General features: G+C 48.4%; 1 protein-coding gene across 1 annotated transcript in view; it reads right to left on the reverse strand.

Annotated features, from left to right (window-relative positions):
- Positions 1–21,924, reverse strand: part of TAF3 (TATA-box binding protein associated factor 3) — a 242,457-nt gene that overhangs the window by 215,819 nt on the left and 4,714 nt on the right. Inside the window, exon 2 of the mRNA XM_060245966.1 lies at positions 12,210–12,452. Within this exon, the coding sequence (XP_060101949.1) occupies positions 12,210–12,452 (243 nt within the window). The remainder of the gene's footprint in view (positions 1–12,209; positions 12,453–21,924) is intronic.

The following is a 21,924-nucleotide window of genomic DNA, read 5'->3' on the forward strand; positions in this document are numbered from 1 at the left end:
ACGTATGAATTCTGGAGTGGAACCACTCCTGATGCTCCCGATGTAATCAGATCCTCAAGCTGTACACAGCGCGGGAAGCTGAGAGGCCGCTGAATAAAGCAAAACATTGTCGAGAAGAGAAAAAAGAGTAAAATGACATGACAACTCAAGCCAAGGAGGTCTTGCGGGTTTTTTTTAAGTTTTCCTGAAATATGTACATTAAGAAATTTGAATCATTAGCCCCGAATATACAGTTAATGGGCTCCTTTTACTTGGGCGGGGGGGGGGGGGTAATTTGTCTGATTTTGTTCTCCTTTTGCCCCAACGACGGCAAAGCTAACATTGCCATTTATATTTCAACGGCGGGCTACCTCCTTGGCGGCAAAAGATTTAGGATTTAATTAGTGGCATTATTTACCAAGGAACAATCCGCCCACCCCCCACTCCAACAGGCGACCGAACTGAAAATTAAACCCTTTCTCTGAAATCTTTTTTTTTTTTTAAAGCAGTCCGACGCATTAATCAGGCGATTTCCACTTAAAACTTTTAAAATACCGTACCTAAAAACACACACACGGAAACAAAACCACGCCACCGCCACCTTCCCATAAAAACATTCCTCCAATCCATCACAAAGACAAACTTTCAACCCAGCGCCTAATTTATTTTCTAGGTATTTACAATCGCGTTTCAGTTTGGAGACCGGTGCCATAGCGGGACGCATCCCTGATGTACTTTGCTGCGGGCCTGTTTCAAACCAAGATGAATGGGCTGAGTTTTCTCTAGAATAGGAGGCAATCTAACTTCATCGTATAACTTACACTTCAGAAAAACATAACCGTCCAATCCAGGAGCCCGCAATGTGGTACCATGGCACCCACAAAAAGCCAGTTTGGTGTAATGGTTAAGGTGTGCGGACTCTTATCTGGGAGAACCGGGTTTGATTCCCCACTCCTTTACTTGCACCTGCTGGAAGGGCCTTGGGTCAGCCATAGCTCTGGCACGAGTTGTCCTTGAAAGGGCAGCTGCTGAGAGAGCCCTCTCAGCCCCACCCACCTCACATTGTGTATATTGTGGGGGGGGGAGAGAAGATATAGGAGATTGTAAGCCGCTCTGAGACTCTGATTCAGAGAGAAGGGCGGGGTATAAATCTGCAAATCTTTTCTGCAGCTCACCAGGCATTTTTAGGAAGGGGAGGGGGGGCAGACAGATCTTTTGCTCAGCAAGGCTTCTGATTTGTCTATTGGAGATTTGCTCAGCTGTGCAGATTTCTTAAAACGTTGCTGTAGCAGAAGCTGGAGAAGACTCTTGAGAGTCCCTTGGACTGCAAAAAGATCAAATCAGTCAGTCCTCAGGGAAATGAACCCCGACTGTTCCCTGGAAGGTCAGATGCTGAAGCTGAAGCTCAAATACCTTGGCCACCCAATGAGAAAGGAGCACTCCTTGGAGAAGACCCTGATGCTGGGAAAGACAGAAGGCAAAAGAAGAAGGGGACGGCAATATATGAGATGGCTGGACAGCATTACTGATGGGTGGAATTCTAGCAGGAGCTCCTTTGCATATTAGGCCACACACCCTGGGTGTAGCCAGTCCTCTAAGCGCTTACAAAAAAGAGCCTTGTAAGCTCTTAGAGGATTGGCTACATCAGGGTGGTGTGGCCTAATACGCAAAGGAGCTCCTGCAGAATTCCACCCTTGGTTACTGATGTAACTAATGTGAATTTGAGCAGACTTCGGAGGATAGTGGAAGACAGGAGGGCCTGGCATGACTTGGTCCAGGGGGTTGCAAAGAGTCGGACTCGACTGTGCAACTGAACAGCAGCAGAAGCTGCCAGCATGGCATGAGGATCTACACTGAGTTCCTCGAGTTGCGACAATCGTTCTGTGGCTGGCTCCGCCTCCTCCGGCAGCCATTTTGTGGCTGTGCCAGCCACGCCGGATCCGAATTCCAAATCTGTCCCCGCAGGATCAAAAAAGGTTGGGGCCCCAACCTGGATAACCCCGTCTCGTCAGATCTTGGAGGCTAAGCAGGCCCGGCCCTGGCAAGTACTTGGATGGGAGACCCCCTCGGAATACCAGGACCGGGAGGCAGAGGCAGGCTGAACCAAGCCACTTCTCCGAACATCCTCCATGCCCCAGTAGGGGTTGCTAGAAGCTGCTACAATTTCCAGGCATGCATAAAGTACCAAAAAAAAATTGGGGGATCCCTGATCTAATCAATATTCTTGCAATATATTCCTTGATAACTGCATTGAAAAGGATGCTGGGGGAAAATCCAAGGGCACCTTTAAGACACCCGAAGTTTTATTCAGAACGTAAGCTTTCATCTGAAGAAGTGTGCTTTTAGCACACGAAAGCATACGTTCTGAATTGAACTTGGTTGGTCTTAAAGGTGCCACTTGACTCCTACTTTGTTCTGCTGGGGGGAAATGTTATGAGTATTCTCTCAACAGCCCCCAGATCTATATTCTATAGCAGGGGCCGCCAAACTGCGTCTTGGGAGCCACATGTGGCTCTTTCACACATATTGTGCGGCTCTCGAAGCCCCCACCACCCTGGCGGCCGGCTTGGAGAAGGCAAGTCTCTCTCTAAACCCCTGCTCTAAGCCAAACCAGCTGGCGGCTTGGAAAATGCATTTAAAGTCGCTTTCTTTCCACCTCTCCCTTCCTCCTCCATCTATTTGCCCGCCTGCTTTCCTTTGTCTTGTGGCTTTCAGAGAGCTGACATTCACGCCTCGCAGCTCTCAAACATCTGACAGTTTTTCTACGAGGCTCTTGCATTAAGCAAGCCTGGCCTCCCCTGTTCTATAGAAAAACCGGTTTTGTCTGCTACTGAACAGAAGCTGGGGTTTGTTCTTTTTTACTGCATCTTTGTTCTGCTTGCCTGTTCTCTTCCGTTTGAAACCTGCCTTTCTTTACTGGCTCTGCCTCCCGCCCCCAGCATCCTCTGTTTCTCAAGCTTGGCTGCCTTTCTCATTTTGTCCGCTGTCGCTTCTCTCCTTGCTAGGCCGATGCGCGCATGGAAGTCCGCTCCTGCAAAAGCAATCAGTGTCTGGCACTCGACACCTGGAATGCCGGCAAAGGGGGGGCGGGGAGGCTTGATGCGAACTTGTGCGGAACTTAACGATCGGGCTCCTAGCTGGAAAGACCAGGGAGATGGGAGGTGGTTCGAAAAGTGTCGGCTGTACGGTTCCCAGCGGCAGACCTGAGGCTGATGGCCCCCCCGGAGCAGGGGTGGCCAAACTGCAGCTCGGGAGCCAACATGTGGCTCATTCGTACATATTGTGCGGCTGACAAAGCCCCCAATTGCCCTGTTGGCTGGCTTGAAGAAGACGTTTGCCTCTTTAAATCACTTCTCCAAGCCTAGTCAGCCAGCAGCTTGGAGAATGCATTTAAATTTAAAGTTGCTTTCTTTCCACATCTCCCCCCTCCATCTCTTTTTCTTCCTTCCTTCTTCCAAGGGAGGGACTGTGGCTCAGGGGCAGAGCATCTGCTTGGTAAGCAGAAGGTCCCAGGTTCAATCCCCGCCATCTCCAACTAAAAAGGGTCCAGGCAAGTAGGCGTGAAAAACCTCAGCTGGAGAACCTGGAGAGCCGCTGCCAGTCTGAGTAGACAAGACTGACTTTGATGGACGAGGGTCTGATTCAGTATAAGGCAGCTTCATATGTTCACAAGTGGTCCATCAAGTCCAGCATCCTGTCTCACACCCTGGCCAAACATTTGCCCTTGAGACTATTTACTTCAACGGGGAGGGATGGTGGCTCAGTGGCAGAGCATCTGCTTGGTAAGCAGAAGGTCCCAGGTTCAATCCCCAGCATCTCCAACTAAAAAGGATCCAGGTAAGTAGGCGTGAAAAGCCTCAGCTGGAGACCCTGGAGAGCCGCTGCCAGTCTGAGGAGACATCTAAGTGTGACACTCCAGCCATGCAGACCCCCTCCCATCTCTCTCTTCCACCATCTTTTTGCTGCCCTCCAGTCCCAGCCTCTGCTTCAGTCATAGCTTCCTAGCTCTTCTGCTTTTCAAAATCACTATGCACTCCAGTTTCTCTGGACTTATGGAGTCAGTTTGGTGTAGTGGTTAAATGTGCGAACTCTTATCTGGGAGAACCGGGTTTGATTCCCCACTCCTCCACTTGCTCCTGTTGGTATGGCCTTGGATCAGTCATAGCTCTGGCAGAGGTTGTCCTTGAAAGGGCAGCTGCTGTGAGAGCCCTCTCAGCCCCACCCACCTCACAGGGTGTCTGTTGTGGGAGGAGAAGACATAGGAGACTGTAAGCTGCTCTGAGACTGATTCAGAGAGAAGGGTGGGGTATAAATCTGCAATTCTTCTTCTTCTCATACCCAGGGCTTTTTTGGTAGCAGGAACTCCTTTGCATATTAGGCCACACACCCCTGATGCAGCCAATCCTCCAAGAGCTTACAGCAGGCTCTGTACGAAGAGCCCTGTAAGGAATTCTAGCAGGAGCTCCTTTGCCTATTAGGCCACACACCCCTGATGGAGCCAATCCTCCTGGAGCTGACAGTAGGCCCTGTACGAAGAGCCCTGTAAGGAATTCTAGCAGGAGCTCCTTTGCCTATTAGGCCACACACCCCTGATGGAGCCAATCCTCCTGGAGCTGACAGTAGGCCCTGTACGAAGAGCCCTGTAAGGAATTCTAGCAGGACCTCCTTTGCATATTAGGCCACACACCCCTGATGCAGCCAATCCTCCAAGAGCTTACAGCAGGGGTCCCCAACCCCTGGGCCGCAGACCGGTACCAGTCTGTGTCCTGTTAGCAACCGGGCCGCGAGTTGTATACTTATTTTATTATATATTACAATGTCGTAATAAGAAGATGACAACGAAGACATTGGATTTATATCCTGCCCTTCACTCTGAATCTCAGAGGGGCTCACAATCTGCTTTCTCTCCTTCCCCCACAACAGACACCCTGTGAGGTAGATGGGGCTGAGAGAGCTCTCCCCAGAAGCTGCTCTTTCAAGGACAACTCTTGCGAGAGATATGGCTGACCCAAGGCCATCCCAGCAGCTGCAAGTAGAGGGGTGGGAAATCAAACCCGGTTCTCCCAGATATGAGTCCGAACATTTAACCACCACACCAAAATAAAGAGCACAAGTGTATCATCCTGAAACCATCCCCCCCGCCCACGGTCTGTGGAAATATTGTCTTCCACAAAACCGGTCTCTAGTGCCAAAAAGGTTGGGGACCTCTGGCTTACAGGGCTTTTCGTACAGGGCCTTCTGCAAGCTCCAGGAGGATTGGCTACGTCAGCGGCGTGTGGCTTCATATGCAAACCAGTTCCTGCTACAAAAAAAGTCCTTATCATACGTACTGCATTCAAAGACACGATTGCTTCTTTTCATTTTTCTCTTCCGTCTGAAGAGATCTCACACAATTTGACTGCAATGTTTTGTCCTGCTGTAATGTGCCTTCAGTCAGAGTGAATAAGGCGGGCTACAAATGAAGCAAACAATAAAATCCACCCCCTGTTCATCTCACTCTGTCACTGTCTCTCACCATCTCAAGCACCCCTTCTGGAATTCTGCAACATCACAGAAATTCAGCCAATGGCTAGGGAGGGTCAGCCAGTAACAGGTCAATGGGTATTGGCAGGACCTTTTTTTGTAGCAGGAACTCCTTTGCATATTAGGTCAAGGCCCACTGATGTAGCCAATCCTCCTGGAGCTTACAGTAGGCCCTGTACGAAGAGCCCTGTAAGGAATTCTAGCAGGACCTCCTTTGCCTATTAGGCCACACACCCCTGATGTAGCCAATCCCCCTGGAGCTCTCAGTAGGCCCTGTACAAAGAGCCTTGTAAGGAATTCTAGCAGGACCTCCTTTGCCTATTAGGCCACACACCCCTGATGTAGCCAGTCCTCCTGGAGCTCTCAGTAGGCCCTGTACGAATTCTAGCAAGACCTCCTTTGCCTATTAGGCCACACACCCCTGATGTAGCCAATCCCCCTGGAGCTCTCAGTAGGCCCTGTAAGAAAAGCCCTGTAAGGAATTCTAGCAGGACCTCCTTTGCCTATCAGGCCACACACCCCTGATGTAGCCAGTCCTCCTGGAGCTCTCAGTAGGCCCTGTACGAATTCTAGCAAGACCTCCTTTGCCTATTAGGCCAAACCCCCCTGATGTAGCCAATCCTCCTGGAGCTCTCAGTAGGCCCTGTACGAAGAGCCCTGTAAGGAATTCTAGCAAGACCTCCTTTGCCTATTATGCCACACCCCCCTGATGTAGCCAATCCTCCTGGAGCTTACAGCAGGTCCTGTACGAAGTGCCCTGTAAGGAATTCTAGCAGGACCTCCTTTGCCTATTAGGCCACACACCCCTGATCTACCCAAACCTCCTGGAGCTTGCAGCAGGCCCTGTACGAAGAGCCCTGTAAGGAATTCTAGCAGGACCTCCTTTGCCTATTAGGCCACACACCCCTGATGTAGCCAGTCCTCCTGGAGCTCTCAGTAGGCCCTGTACGAAGAGCCCTGTAAGGAATTCTAGCAAGACCTCCTTTGCCTATTATGCCACACCCCCCTGATGTAGCCAATCCTCCTGGAGCTTACAGCAGGTCCTGTACGAAGTGCCCTGTAAGGAATTCTAGCAGGACCTCCTTTGCCTATTAGGCCACACACCCCTGATCTACCCAAACCTCCTGGAGCTTGCAGCAGGCCCTGTACGAAGAGCCCTGTAAGGAATTCTAGCAGGACCTCCTTTGCCTATTAGGCCACACACCCCTGATGTAGCCAATTCTCCTGGAGCTCTCAGTAGGCCTTTTACTAAGAGCCCTGTAAGCTCTTGGAGGATTGGCTACATCAGAGGGGTGTGGCCTAATATGCAAAGGAGTCCCTGCTGGAAAAAAGCCCTGAGGGTCAGCCAGTCAGGGTTTTGTCTCGCTTTCTGTATAAGCTGCACAAACTACAAAAATGGCAAGAAGTGCAATTTGTGTGTGTGCCTATACCTGGCAACCTCTGGCGACCCCTACCGGGAGGATGTTCAGAGAAGTGGCTTGCTATTGCCTGCCTTTGCCTCCCAACCCAGGTATTTTATGGAGATTTCCCATCCCGATACTTGCCAGGGTTGCCCCTGTTTAGCTTCCGGGATCTGATGAGATCTGGCTAGCCCAGGCTATCCTGGTCAGGGCCAAAAGTACATTTTTTTTTTTTTTGACAAATCAGCAAATCATTTTTTTATCCTGCCCCTTCTCAAAGGTGCCTGGGATGATGCACACATTTCTCCATTTGATCCTCACACTGATCCTGGATGAACATATGAAGCTGCCTTCTACTGAACCAGACCCTCGGTCCATCAAAGTCAGTCTTGTCTTCTCAGATTGGCAGCAGATCTCCAAGTCTCAAGCTGAGGTTTTCAATGCCTATTTGCCTGGACCCTTTTTAGTTGGAGATGCCGAGGATTGAACCTGGGACTTCTGCTTACCAAGCAGATGCTCTACCACTGAGCCACCGTCCCTTCCGATAAGTCAGGCTGAGAGAAGGTTAGAGAAGGTAGAGCAAGAAGTCCTTTTCTCCCTTTCTCACAATAAAAGAACTCGTGGGCGCTCAATGACATTGCTGAGCAGTTGGGTTAGAATGGATAAAAGAAAGTACTTCTTCACCCAAAGGGTGATTAATAGATGGAATTCACTGCCACAGGAGGTGGTGGCGACTACAAGCATAGCCAGCTTCAAGAGAGGATTGGATAAACATCTGGAGCAGAGGTCCATCAGTGGCTATTAGCTACAGCAGGGGTGGCCAACGGTAGCTCTCCAGATGTTTTTTGCCTACAACTCCCATCAGCCCCAGCCATTGGCCAAGCTGGCTGGGGCTGATGGGAGTTGTAGGCAAAAAACATCAGGAGAGCTACCATTGGCCACCCTTGACCTTCAGGGTAGAGATGGAACTCTCTGTCGGGGCAGTGATGCTCTGTATTCTTGGTGCTTGGGGGGCAGTAGTGGGAGGCCTTCTGGAGTCCTGGCCCCACTGATGGACCTCCTGAAGGCACCTGGGTGTTTTGGCCACTGTGTGACACAGAGTGTTGGACTGGATAGGCCATTGGCCTAATCCAACATGGCTTCTCTTATGTTCTTATGTGACACAGAGTGTTAGACTGAATGGGCCACTGGCCTGATCCAACATGGCTTCTCTTATGTTCTTATGTGACACAGAGTGTTGGACTGGATGGGCCATTGGCCTGATCCAACATGGCTTCTCTTATGTTCTTATGTGACACAGAGTGTTGGACTGGATGGGCCATTGGCCTGATCCAACATGGCTTCTCTTATGTTCTTATGTGACACAGAGTGTTGGAGTGGACAATGGAGTGGCCATTGACCTGATCCAACATGGATTCTCTTGTGTTCCTATGGCCCTACTGTTGGACCTCCTGATGGCCTCTGGGTTTTGACCCCTGTGTGACACAGTGTTAAGACTGGATGGGTCATTGGCCTGATCCAACATGACTTCTCTTATGTTCTTATGGCCTTGCTGGTGGACCTTTTCATTTCATCAGCAGTGGGAAGCCTTCTAGTGCCCTGGCCCCACTGATGGACCTGCTGACGGCACCTGGTTATTTTGGACCCTGCATGACAAGAGTGTTGGACTGGATGGGCCACTGGCTTGATCCAACATGGCTTCTCTTATGTTCTTATGTACCGACTATATCAGGGGTGGCCAAACTGTGGCTTTTACACATATTGTGCGGCTCTCAAAGCCCCCATCAGCTAGCTTGGAGCAGGCTCCATGAATCATTTCTCCAAGCCAGCCAGCAGCTTGGACAATCCATTTCAAATTAAAGTTGCTTTCTTTCCATCTCTCCCTCCCCCCAATATATTTGCCTTCCTTCCTTCTTGTCTTGTGGCTCTCACACATCTGATGTTCATGTCTTGCGGCTCTCAAATATCTAATGTTTATTCTATGTGGCTCATACATTAAGCAAGTTTCGCCACTACTGGACTCTATTTTGTCAAGGGCTGATGTAGATCTCATTTTAACGACGCACATTCAAGCGACCAGCTGAGCTGCAGTTCTCCATTTCTGCTGAACTGAACAAGCTATCTGATTTGAGTTATACAAAGCAGGTTGTATCTCCTTTCAGGGATCTGCCCGCCCCCATATATGGAAGTTAGTCTGTTAATACAAAATCCCCAGATACAGAATTGGCCTATTAATGCAGGAGTTCGCCTGTTGCCGTATAGAGTTGCTCTGTTAATGCAAAATGGCAAACAAGAAAATAATTCAACATCCCAAATACAGTAACTTCTTTGAACGTCTGCTACGATGCTTCTGTGTATTAAAAAAAAGTCATTCAGAGCCTACGAGAATGCTGAAGCCACGTTTTTGCAAAGTAGTACGGCTACACCTGCTGGCCATGGTATGTATTACAGAAGAGTGCAGCGTCACCTTTTAAGACCCAAGCAGGCAACCGTGTTTGGTCTGAAGCAGTAGACAAAGTAGGAGTCGAGCTGCAGCTTTAAGACCAACAACAGATTACACAAAAGAACCAACCAATACAGTTTACAATCATTTAAGACCAAGCTGTGCGTTTCTAATTGCTTTGAATGATCTTGCTTCACTTATGGTGGTTCAGTGGGATTATCAGTGCCGTGGAGTAACAGCTCCCTCCCTTCAGCCTCTAAGGAAAGGAAAGGTCCCCTGTGCAAGCACCAGTCGTTTCCGACTCTGGGGTGACGTTGCTTTCACGTTTTCACGGCAGACTTTTTACAGGGTGGTTTGCCATTGCCTTCCCCAGTCATCTACCCTTTCCCCCCAGCAAGCTGAGGACTCATTTTACCGACCTCAGAAGGATGGAAGGCTGAGTTAACCTCAAGCCGGCTACCTGAAAACCCAGCTTCCGCTGGGGATCGAACTCAGGTCATGAGCAGAGCTTAGGACTGCAGTACTGCAGCTTTAACACTCTGCGCCACGGGGCTCTAAAGCCTCTAAAGGCAAGTTTAAATAACTCGGTTTTACAGGCCCTGTGGAACTGTGGCAGGTCCCGCAGGGCCCTGATGTTTCCAGGTAAGGCATTCCACAGAGCCGGAGCTATTACTGAGAACGCTCTGGCTCTGGTGGTAGACAGTCGAGCGTCTTTCAGTTTGGGGATCTTGAGGAGATGTTGGAACCCCGAACGAAGTGCTCTCTGGGGCACACATGGGGAGAGGCGGTCCCAAAGGTAGGCAGGTCTCAGGCCATAGAGGGCTTGGTTTATGCAATGAGTGGCTGAAACGTGGAATCTGCTACCAGGGGATATGTAGCGATGGCTTTAAAAGAGGATTAGACAGATTCATGGAGGAGAGATCTATAAGTGGCTCCTAGCCATGGTGGCTGAGGGGGCCTCCACATTCAGAGGCAGTCGGCCTCTGAATCCCAGAGCCAGGAGGCAACACCAGGGAAAGGCCTCAGCCTCTATGCCTTGTTGTTGGACACTGTGGGGATGGGATGCTGCTCTAGATGGACCACTGGTCTGACCCAGCAGGGCTCTTCTGATATTCTTATAAGGAGAATGTCTCAGCCTCTATTGCCCTGTTGTTGGCTCACCAGAGGAACTGGCTACTGTGTGAGAGACAGGATGCTGGACAAGATGGACCACTGGTCTGACCCAGCAAGGCTCTTCTTATGTTCAGTTTGGTGCACTGGTTAAGTTTGCGGACTCTTATCTGGGAGAACCGGATTTGATTCCCCACTCCTCCACTTGCAGCTGCTGGAATGGCCTTGGGTCAGCCATAGCTCTCACCCAGCTCTCACCCCCACCCACCTCACAGGGTGTCTGTTGTGGGGGAGGAAGGTAAAGGAGATTGTGAGTCGCTCTGAGATTCACAATTTGCATCCAATTTGTGATGACAGCACCCTTGTTAAGAACATAAAAGAAGCCCTGTTGGATCAGGCCAATGGCCCATCCAGTCCAACACTCTGTGTCACATAAGAACAGAAGAGAAGCCGTGTTGGATCAGGCCAATGGCCCATCCAGTCCAACACCCTGTGCCACATAAGAACATAAGAGAAGTCATGTTGGATCAGGCCAGTGGCCCATCCAGTCCAACACCCTGTGCCACATAAGAACATAAGAGAAGTCATGTTGGATCAGGCCAGAGGCCCATCCAGTCCAACACTCTGTGTCACAGAAGAACATAAGAGAAGCCATGTTGGATCAGGCCAATGGTCCATCCAGTCCAACACTCTGTGTCACACAGTGGCCAAATATATATACATATATATATACACACACATACACACACACACACTGTGGCTAATAGCCACTGATGGACCTCTGCTCCATATTTTTATCTAACCCCCTCTTGAAGCTGTCTATGCTTGTAGCCGCCGTCACCTCCTGTGGCAGGGAATTCCACATGTTAATCACCCTTTGGGTGAAGAAGGACTTCCTTTTATCCGTTCTAACCCGACTGCTCAGCAATTTCATCGAATGCCCACGAGTTCTTGCATTGTGAGAAAGGCAGAAAAGGACTTTTTCTTCTACTTTCTCCATCCCATGCATAATCTTGTAAACCTCTCTCATGTCACCTCGCAGTCAACGTTGTTCATGTCAGTAATTGAATCTATCTTAACACAGTTTGACAGCTCTGTTATGACAGCAGGTGATCTAGCTGGCATGCTAGGTCACAGTGACCTTATCTACAGGCCGGTTTGAGCCGGCTGAAGACAGGTGGAAAGGAGCTGCTGAGTCAGCATGACTGTGGACTGCCAGGATTGGCTGACAGAACTATATATGGACTGTGCTTGCAATGCACAGGTCTCTCTTCGAGAGTACAAATGCTGGCGGAGCACTTTGGTCCTGTGTTTAATGTATTTAACTGCACTAGTGAGCACGTTGTATACATATTGTAAATACACTATTTTAGCACTAGCTGCAGGTGTCTGGCTCACTTCTTTCCTGGGGCTCACCGTTGAGCACATCACACAGCTCTCTCTGCTAACACCCGCACCGACAGTTCACAGTTGTGAACTTTTTTAAAAAAAAAAAAAAGCAGTTTTTTTAAAGCACCAAGACACGGCTTCCCCGCCTTTGCCTAGACCCATCTGTCTTTGTGACACAAGAAAAGCTGCGTGCGACTTTCAAATTACAAGGCTTAATCCCTCCCTCACAAACTACTGGGAAATGACACAGAAGTAGTACATCCTGAGGACAAACTTCATCCTTGCACCTCTGCTGAACGATGAAGAGCTGCTCGGACAACCGTGCTCGGCAAAAACAAAAACGGAGAAGTGATTTCGTTTCTCACCTTCTTGGGAAGAGACAATGGGCGGCATGTAATCCGGAATGTACTCCTTCCTCTCTTCCGCATCTTTGCTTCCAGGTTGGGGAAACTGCAAGACGTTGTTCTTGCTGACGGGGAACGAGGGGATTTGATTAGCAAAAGTGACCGGCTCGATGTTGAGTATGTAATCTTCCAGTTCGTGCAAGTTGACCCCCATGAGCTTGAAGGCGTCCCCTACGTCCTCCAAAATTGGATCCGTCCGGCCATCTGTAACAAAAAGGACATGTTAATAAGGATCAGCAAAAAAGGCTTAAAAAAATGAACGCTGTAGGCATCTTCTGTGCATCAGAGAAGTGTTCATTTAGCAGCTTTAATAACGAAAGGCAACAAGTTGCCATCGGCATCCACCAGAGATGGGCAAAAAACTTCATTCCAGCGACTAGGAACGTTGAGAGTTTTTAAGTCTCTGCTGAGCTGCCACTTAAAATTTTGGGATTTGAAATACATTTTTCCCCCCTAACTCTGGTTCCAGCATTCATATATATACACTGACAGAAGTAGGAAAACAGTGACATCAGAAGAACAGAACCATAGACTAACAGAGTGGGAAGGGGCCATACAGTCCATCTAGACAAACCCTTCGCTCAGTGCAGGGGGTGTCAAGCATGCAGCCCGGGGGCCAAATCAGGTCCCCAGAGGGCTCCTATCAGGCCCCCAAGAAACGGGCTGTCATCTGCTTCCATCTCCCTCTCTCTCGCTTCCTTCTGCATCACAGCTTGCTTTGCCAGGCTCGCTCAATCGCACAGCCAAGCCTCTCTTCCTTCTGTTGGCTGAGGCTCCTCTCCCTCCCGGTCCCCTGGGGAAGGAAGGAAAGAGCCAGAGCTTCCTTCGCCCAGTTCCCTGGATCCCACGGGAGAGATACAAAGAAAGCACCATTAAGGCCAACAAGGACTAATGCTTTAAGCATGCTTTATTTTAGTTTTTTGTTTTTAATCTTTATGTTTGGCCTGTGCCCTTTATAAAGTTTATATCTCCGCAAATAGGTACACAAATGGCTCACCCTTACAAGGCCTCGTTTATGTCCGATCGAGCCCTCAGAACAAATGAGTACCCCTGACAAGTATTTGTCCAGCCACTGTGTATAGTCTGCCAGGGATGGGGAGCTCGCCACCTCCCTCAGGCACTGATCCCACTGCTGAACAACTTTTACTGGAAAAAAGGTTTTTCCTAATATCTGGCTGGTGCCTTCCCACCCTTCATTTAAACCCATTCTTGCAAGTCCTCTCCTCTGCTGCCAACAGGAAGGATTCCCTGCCCTCCTCTAAGGCAGGGGTGGTCAACGGTAGCTCTCCAGATGCTTTTTTTTTTTTTTTTGCCTATGGCTCCCATCAGCCCCAGCCATTGGCCATGCTGGCTGGGGCTGATGGGAGTTGTAGGCAAAAACACATCTGGAGAGCTACCGCTGGCCACCCCTGCTCTAAGGGACAGACAGCCCTTCAGATACTTCAAGAGGGCAATCATGTCCCCCCTCAACCTCCTCTTCTCCAGACTGAACATTCCCAAGGCCCTCAGACCCACGCGTTCCGAAGTCCCTCAGAATGGAGACGCACATATCCCCAAGTCAAACTCAACGAGGCCATTATTTCCAGAGCCGAGTCAGACTTAAATAAAAAAGAAAAGGTAAAGGTAGTCCCCTATGGAAGTACCAGCCGTTTCCGACTCTGGGGTGACGTTGCTTTCACAACGTTTTCACGGCAGACTTTTTACGGGGTGGTTTGCCCTTGCCTTCCCCAGTCACCTACGCTTTCCCCCCAGCAAGCTGGGGACTCATTTGACCAACCTCAGAAGGATGGAAGGCTGAGTCGACCTCAATCCAGCTACCTAAACCCAGCTTCCGCCGGGATTGAACTCGGGTCGTGAGCAGAGCTTAGGACTGCAGTACTGCAGCCTTACCACTCTGCGCCACGGGGTTCAATCTATGTTCAATTCTGTAGCACAGCCGATTGGGGAGGGGCTGCATAGGGCCCTGGCCTTTTCTCTCAGACATTAACGCCTGATCAATGTCCGCTTTTTCACCTATCTCCACCAATGTGGTTCTCTGGGAGAAGAAGAAGATGATACTGGATTTATATCCCGCCCTCCACTCCGAAGAGTCTCAGAGCGGCTCACAATCTCCTTTCCCTTCCTCCCCCACAACAGACACCCTGTGAGGTAGATGAAGATCTTGGATTTATATCCCGCCCTCCACTCTGAAGAGTCTCAGAGCAGCTCACAAACTCCTTTCCCTTCCTCCCCCACAACAGACACCCTGTGAGGTAGATGAAGATATTGGATTTATATCCCGCCCTCCGCTCCAAAGAGTCTCAGAGCGGCTCACAATCTTCTTTACCTTCCTCCCCCCCACAACAGACACCCTGTGAGGTAGATGAAGATATTGGATTTATATCCCGCCCTCCACTCCGAAGAGTCTCAGAGCAGCTCACAATCTCCTTTACTTCCTCCCCCCCACAACAGACACCCTGTAAGGTAGATGAAGACATTGGATTTATATCCCGCCCTCCACTCCGAAGAGTCTCAGAGCGGCTCACAATCTCCTTTACCTTCCCCCCCTCCCACAACAGACACCCTGTGAGGTAGATGAAGACATTTGATTTATATCCCGCCCTCCACTCCGAAGAGTCTCAGAGTAGCTCACAATCTCCTGTACCTTCCTCCCCCACAACAGACACCCTGTGAGGTAGATGAAGACATTTGATTTATATCCCACCCTCCACTCCGAAGAGTCTCAGAGTAGCTCACAATCTCCTGTACCTTCCTCCCCCACAACAGACATCCTGTGAGGTGGGAGAGAGATGTGAAGGTTAGCAGGTGGGAAACCCCAGGATTTTTAGTCCTTTCCTCACCCCTTTGCCTCCCTTCAGGCATTCCCGAATTTTCCACCGGAAAAAAGAAAAAAAAAATCTTGAAAAAAACGTTTCTGGGGAAAGGTATTAAGAGATTTTAGATGCTCTTACACCCTTGAAGGCTAATTACTATATAAGACAGTACCAGGTGTGATTATAGCTGCTGTGTGATGTAGTAACGTATGGCTATGACACCCCCCTTCCTCCTTCAAATTATTCCATTTTCTACAACATGTGAAAGAAACCCAATCTTTGGCTTGGATCCAATACTGACAGAAAAGGGGATTTCCCATTCCGCACCCTTCCCCAGCAGTCCAATGCTTGTTCCCTGTACGTTGTTCTTGGGTATCCACCTACCCCTGGGGATACGGTATTGGAGGGTAGAGCAATGGAAGGGAGGAGGGAAGAAAATTCTTTTCCACAAGAAGCCCCATCCAGCCACACACATTTTCGGTTTAAAACAATTTATTGATAACATATGATTACAATATCTGATTATATCCTTACTATCTCTAACCCATATGATATTTTCAATCCACCCTCCCTCCATATCTAGACTTCCGCCGAGGTTATATACTTAAATTCAATTATAAAGGTACCCTTAACCAACCAAAGTTCAATGTCTTTTTTTCCCCTCACATTCATTTTTTAAAAAATTGTCCAATATCTTTTTACATTCCACTCTTGCTCTATATATCCTCTAAATTTCCTCCACTCTTTTTAAAAAACGTCCAGATCATAGTCTCTTAAAGTTCTTGTTAGTTTATCCATCTCACTCCAACCACACGCATTTTCTAAAAACACTTGGTGGGCACCAGGAAAGGTGTCAGTGGGCACCATGGCATCTTCAGATTACAGAGTAAAGAAAGGAAGGGGATGGAAACATACAATGCAAGACATAAGAAGAGCCCTGCTGGATCAGACCAACAGTCCATCTAGTCCAGCATCCTCAGAACATCAGAAGAGCCTACTGGATCAGACCAGTGTTTCAGCATCCTAAGAACATAAGAAGAGCCCTGCTGGATCAGACCAGTGGTCCATCTAGTCCAGCATCCTAAGAACATAAGAAGAGCCTTGCTGGATCAGACCAGTGGTCCATCTAATCCAGCATCCTAAGAGCATCAGAAGAGCCTACTGGATCAGACCAGTGGTTCAGCATCCTAAGAACATAAGAAGAGTCCTGCTGAATTAGACCAGTGGTCCATCTAGTCCAGCATCCTAAGAACATAAGAAGAGCCTTGCTGGATCAGACCAGCGGTCCATCTAGTGCAGCATCCTAAGAACATAAGAAGAGCCTTGCTGGATCAGACCAGTGGTCCATCTAGTGCAGCACCCTAAGAACTTAAGAAGAGCCCTGTTGGATCAGACCAGTGGTCCATCTAGTTCAGCATCCTAAGAACATAACAAGAGCCTTGCTGGATCAGATCAGTGGTCCATCTAGTTCAGCATCCTAAGAACATAAGAAGAGCCTTGCTGGATCAGACCAGTGGTCCATCTAGTTCAGCATCCTAAGAACATAACAAGAGCCTTGCTGGATCAGACCAGTGGTCCATCTAGTTCAGCATCCTAAGAACATAAGAAGAGCCTTGCTGGATCAGACTAGTGGTCCTTCTAGACCAGCATCCTAAGAACATAAGAAGAGCCCTGTTGGATCAGACACGTGGTCTATCTAGTCCAGAATCCTGAGAACATAAGAAGAGCCCTATTGGACCAGACCAGTGATCCATCTAGTCCAGCATTCTAAGAACAGAATAAGAGCCCTGCTGGATCAGACAATTCCACACCATCCTCTAGATCCGGTCCATCTAGTCCACCATCCTAGGAACATGTTACTTCTGAATAAACATATACAGGATTGCACAGCAAGTCTTCTAAGTCAGGGGTCCCCAACCCCCAGTTGCAGACTGATACTGGTCCATGTTCTGTTAGCAACTGGGCTATGAGTTGTATAATTATTTCATTATATATTACACTGGAAGAAGAAGAAAGGAGGAGGAGGAGGAGGAGACAACGACGACATTGGATTTACATCCTGCCCTCCATTCCAAATTTCAGAGTCTCAGAGCGGCTCACAATCTCCTTTATCTTCCTCCCCCACAACAGACACCCTGTGAGGTGGGTGGGGCTGAGAGAGCTCTGACAGAAGCTGCCCTTTCAAGGACAACTCTGCAAAAGCTATTGCTAACCCAAGGCCACTCCAGCAGCTGCAAGTGGAGGAGTGGAGAATCAAACCTGGTTCTCCCAGATAAGAGTCCGCACACTTAACCACCACACCAGCCTAAGAGAAATAAAGTGCACAATTGCATCATCCCAAAACCACACACACCCCGGTCCCTGGAAAAAGTGTCTTCCACAAAACAGGTCCCTGGTACCAAAAAGGTTGGGGACTACTGTTCTAAGTGCACAATTGTTTTGCAGCAGTGACTCATTTGTAGGATACTGGCACTTGGGCAAGTAACTTGTTAATGTGTACTCCGCACAGTGTAGTAAAAAGGTAAAGGTAGTCCCCCTGTGCAAGCACCAGTCATTTCCGGCTCTGGAGTGGCTTTGCTTTCACGTTTTCGCGGCAGACTTTTTACTGCGTGGTTTGCCCTTGCCTTCCCCAGTCATCTACACGTAGCCGGTGAGTATCCACGACCCATCATACAGAGCACTTTATTGACCCAGAGAGCAACACCGATCGTCTGTGGGATCTATTTCTTGAGGTTCCAGTGATTCCCACACAGCAACATTAAAAAAGCCCCCTATTTTGCATCCAGTTTTTCAAACCACATCTTTGGCCTTGAAAATCCTATGACTGTGCGTCAGCTGTGCCGTGAAAGCAAACATCAATGAGCAAAGACAGCTGTTCTGTAATGGGTTTTTTTTTGTTAGTTTGTGACTAAAATATATTTCTAAACTCTGTTTTGAAAGGGATTTCAGTGGTGTCCAGTCTGATCCCATACATGCTTCCTCAGAACTAATTGCCAGCCAATTTAATAGGGTTCAGGATTTTTAATTAGGCACCGAATTTAGAGGGAGGAGGAGGAGGAGGAGTTGGTTTTTCTACTTGGCTTTTCACTACCCGAAGGAGTCTCAGAGCAGCTTATAATCTTCCCTTCCTCTACCCAAAACAGACACCCTGTGAGGTTGGTGGGGCTGAGAGAGCTCTGAGAGAACTGGGACTGGCCCAAGGTCACCCAGCTGGCTTTACGTGGAAATCGAGTGGGAAATCAAACCTGGTTCTCCAGATTAGAGCCTGCTGCTCTTAACCACTATACCAGAGGTGTCAAACATGCAGTTTGGGGGCCGGATCAGGCCCCCAAGCAACTGGCGGTCATCTGCTTCTCTCTCCCTCTCTCTTTACTTCCTTCTGCATTACAGCTTGCAGGGCTTGCTCACACACAGGAGCTACAGAGCAAAACCTCTTTCCTCCATTGGCTGAGGCTCCTCCCTTGGGGAAGAAGGGGGGAGGGAGAGCTTGCTCTGCCAGGCTTTCTCAATTGTACAGGAGAGCTACTGAGCCAAATCCCTCTTCCTTCTGTTGGCTGAGGCTCCTCCCCCTCCTGGTCCCCTGGGGAAGGAAGGAAAGAGCCAAAGCTTCGTTTGCACAATTCCCTGGATCCCATGGGAGAGATACAAAGAAAGCATCTTTAAAACCAATGCTAACATTTTAAACATGTTTTAAGTTTTAAAATATATATATACAGTATTTTTTGCACCATAAGACTCACTTTTTCCCCCCAAAAAAGTGGAGGGAAAAGTGTGTGCGTCTTAAGGAGCGAATACTGCAAAAAATTCACACAAATGCCTCTAAATTCACACAAACGGCTCTAAAAACTAGGTGCGTCTTATGCTCAGGTGCGTCTTATGGAGCGAAAAATACGGTATATATATATATATATATTTGTGTGTGTGTTTGTGTTCTTTATAAAATTTATTTCTCTGCTACCTAATCTTAAATAGGTATACACATGGCCTGGCCCAGCTCGGCCCGACAAGGTCTCATTTATGTCAGATCTGGCCCTCATGAGTTCGACATCCCTGCACTATACCACACGGAGCCCCAGTGGACCAGACCAGTAGCCCATCGAGTCCAGTATCCTAAGAATAGGAGCCCTGCCAGATCACACCAGTGGTCCATTCGGTTCAGCATGCTGTCTCATGCAACGGCCAACCAGTTCTTCTACAAGGCCAACAACAGGACATAGACCCTGAGGCCTTCCCTTGACGTTGTCTCCTGGCACTGGGATCCAGAGGTTTAGTGCCTCTGAACGTGGAAGTTCCCTTTAGTCGCCATGGCTAATAGCCACTGACAGACCTATCATCCGGGAATTTGCCTAATCTCCTTTTAACACTGACTAAGCCTGCGGCCATTGCTATATCCTCCGGCAGCAAATTCCACATTTTAATTGGTCACTGTGTAGAGAAAGGATTTCCTGGTTTGATCCACCCTGAATCTACTGCCCGTCGGCTTCACTGGATGCCCTCGAGTTATAATATTTTGGAATTAGGAGAAAAGCATACGAAGCTGCCTTCAGAGAATGAGTCAGACCTTAGGGCAATCTAGCCCAGCGCTGTCTACTCTGATCTGTAGTGCATCACTGGGCCTTAATTACAGAACATCCCCAGCTTTATCACCCAAGATCCTTGCACTTGGTCATACTTTGACCTTTAAAGCCCTACATGGTCGAGGGCCTGCCTATCTATGGGACCACCTTTCTCCATATGTTCCCCAGAGAGCACTGCATTCAGGGACGCAAAACCTACTATCTATCCCTGGACCAAGAGAGATCAGACTGTCTTCCACACGGGCCAGGGCCTTCTCAGTGGCAGCACCAGAAATGTGGAATGCCCTCCCGGAGGCCATAAAGGCCCTGCGAGATCTTACTCAATTCCGCAGGGCCTGCAAAACTGAATTATTTCGACAGGCCTGCAACACCTCAACTGGGAGAGGACTCCCACCCTACACTGCTGAGAAACTATGAGCGTTATAGGATCGCTGAAAGGGGAAAAAAAGAAGATCCCGCCTACACTGAAGTCGAAACAGCACCTTAGAATGTATTTTGAATGGTTATTTTTTATCATTTTTAAATTAAAAATGTAAACGTTTTCAAATGAATTGTCAGCTGCCCTGAGTCCGCTTGCAGAGAAGGCGGGATATAAGACTAAGGAAATAAATAAATACAACTGGGAAGGGGGGGGCGGCTTTCTGCATGCAAACCATGTCCTCTGCTACCCCAAAGCCTTGCCTCTTTTCCTTATGTACCCAAACTGTATCCAAAAAAAGCAAACACCAGTGTATGAACTCTTGTCACCAAAACGACTGTCGCCTTTAAGGCACCACAACTCCTTCCTCTTGCAAAGATTAAGATTCCTCTTTGGTTTTATAATATATTCTTTTAGACCAGAATTTTATGTCTTGTTCCTGCCTTTAAACCAGCAATTACTGGTTATAGCCAACTTCTGTACACATATACATTTTCACTTGTTTTCTCTCTCGTCTGCTTTTATGTAGGGAGAACTTCTCAAGTGTTTGCTTTTTTTTTGTTTTTTGGCAGGAGGAAGGAGATGGGCGTCTCCTTATTTGAAATCCTGTAATTTCCTTTCCACAGGAGAGGTTTCTATGTATTTGTCTAGTAGATTTATATTCCACCCTACCCCACCCGTGGGCTCAGAGCAGATTACAGCAGAATCAAACAGATTAAAATCAATAATACCAAAACCATTAAAATCAATACATGTAACGGTTAGAAAAACCTCCTCGTTATAGCAGGAGACAAGAATAATTCACATTAGGGCAGTTCCCAGCCGGCCAAGAAATCAGATGGTGTTGTATTTTAGACGGGCCGTTGATGGTGGAACACTTCAGCAAGGGAGTTAAGTTTGGGCGCCCACTGCCTATGCTTGCAATGGCAATTAATCTGTAAACCAGCAGTTCATAATGCACAAATATGTGGCAAACTTATTTTCCTTTTATTAACACAGTACAGGGGTGTCGAACGCATTTGTTATGAGGGCCGGATCTGACATAAATGAGATCTTGTTGCAGGCTGGGCCAGGCCATATGTGTACCTATTTAAGATCACGTAGCAGAGATATAAACTTTTTTAAAGGACACGGACAAACATCACTAAAGATTTTTTTTTTAAAAAAACAAACCTTAAAATAAAACATGCTTCAAACATGAGCCCTCGTTGGTCTGAAAGGTGCTTTCTTTGTATTTCTCCCAGGGGATCCAGGGAACTGGGCCAAGGAAGCTCTGGCTCTTTCTCTCCCTCTCCAGGGGACCAGGAGGGGGAGGAGCCTCAACCAGGTTTTGCTCTATAGCTCCTGAGCGATTGAGCAAGCCTTGCAAAGCAAGCTGAGATGCAGAAGGAAGCAAGAGAGAGGGAGAAGGAAGTAGACAAGAGTCAGTTGCTCGGGGGCCTGTTAGGAGCCCTCTGGGGGCCTAATTCAGCCCCCGGGCCACATGTTTGACACCCCCGCAGTACAATGTCTAAGTAGTTAAACATGTGAAGCTGCCCTATACTGAATCAGACCCTTGGTGCATCAAGGTCAGTGCTATCTATTTAGACTGGCAGCAAGTCTCCAAGGGCTCAGGCAGAAGTCTTTCCCTTCATCTACCACCTGTTCTTTTTTAACTGGAGATGCCAGGGATTGAACCTGGGACCTTCTACATGCCAAGCAGATGGTCTAACACTAAGCCGCAGCCCCTCTAGTTTGGGAACGGCCTTATTGCTGTGGATACTTTGGTGAGCTAGGATTTTATAGCTGGATAACAGAAAGCAAAGGATTAGTTATCATGCCCAGCCCTATACAACCGTACCAATTTCCCACCCTATCTTTGTGCACCC

Source organism: Heteronotia binoei, chromosome 8 (genome assembly GCF_032191835.1).
Source record: "Heteronotia binoei isolate CCM8104 ecotype False Entrance Well chromosome 8, APGP_CSIRO_Hbin_v1, whole genome shotgun sequence".
NCBI classification, from domain to species: domain Eukaryota; kingdom Metazoa; phylum Chordata; class Lepidosauria; order Squamata; family Gekkonidae; genus Heteronotia; species Heteronotia binoei.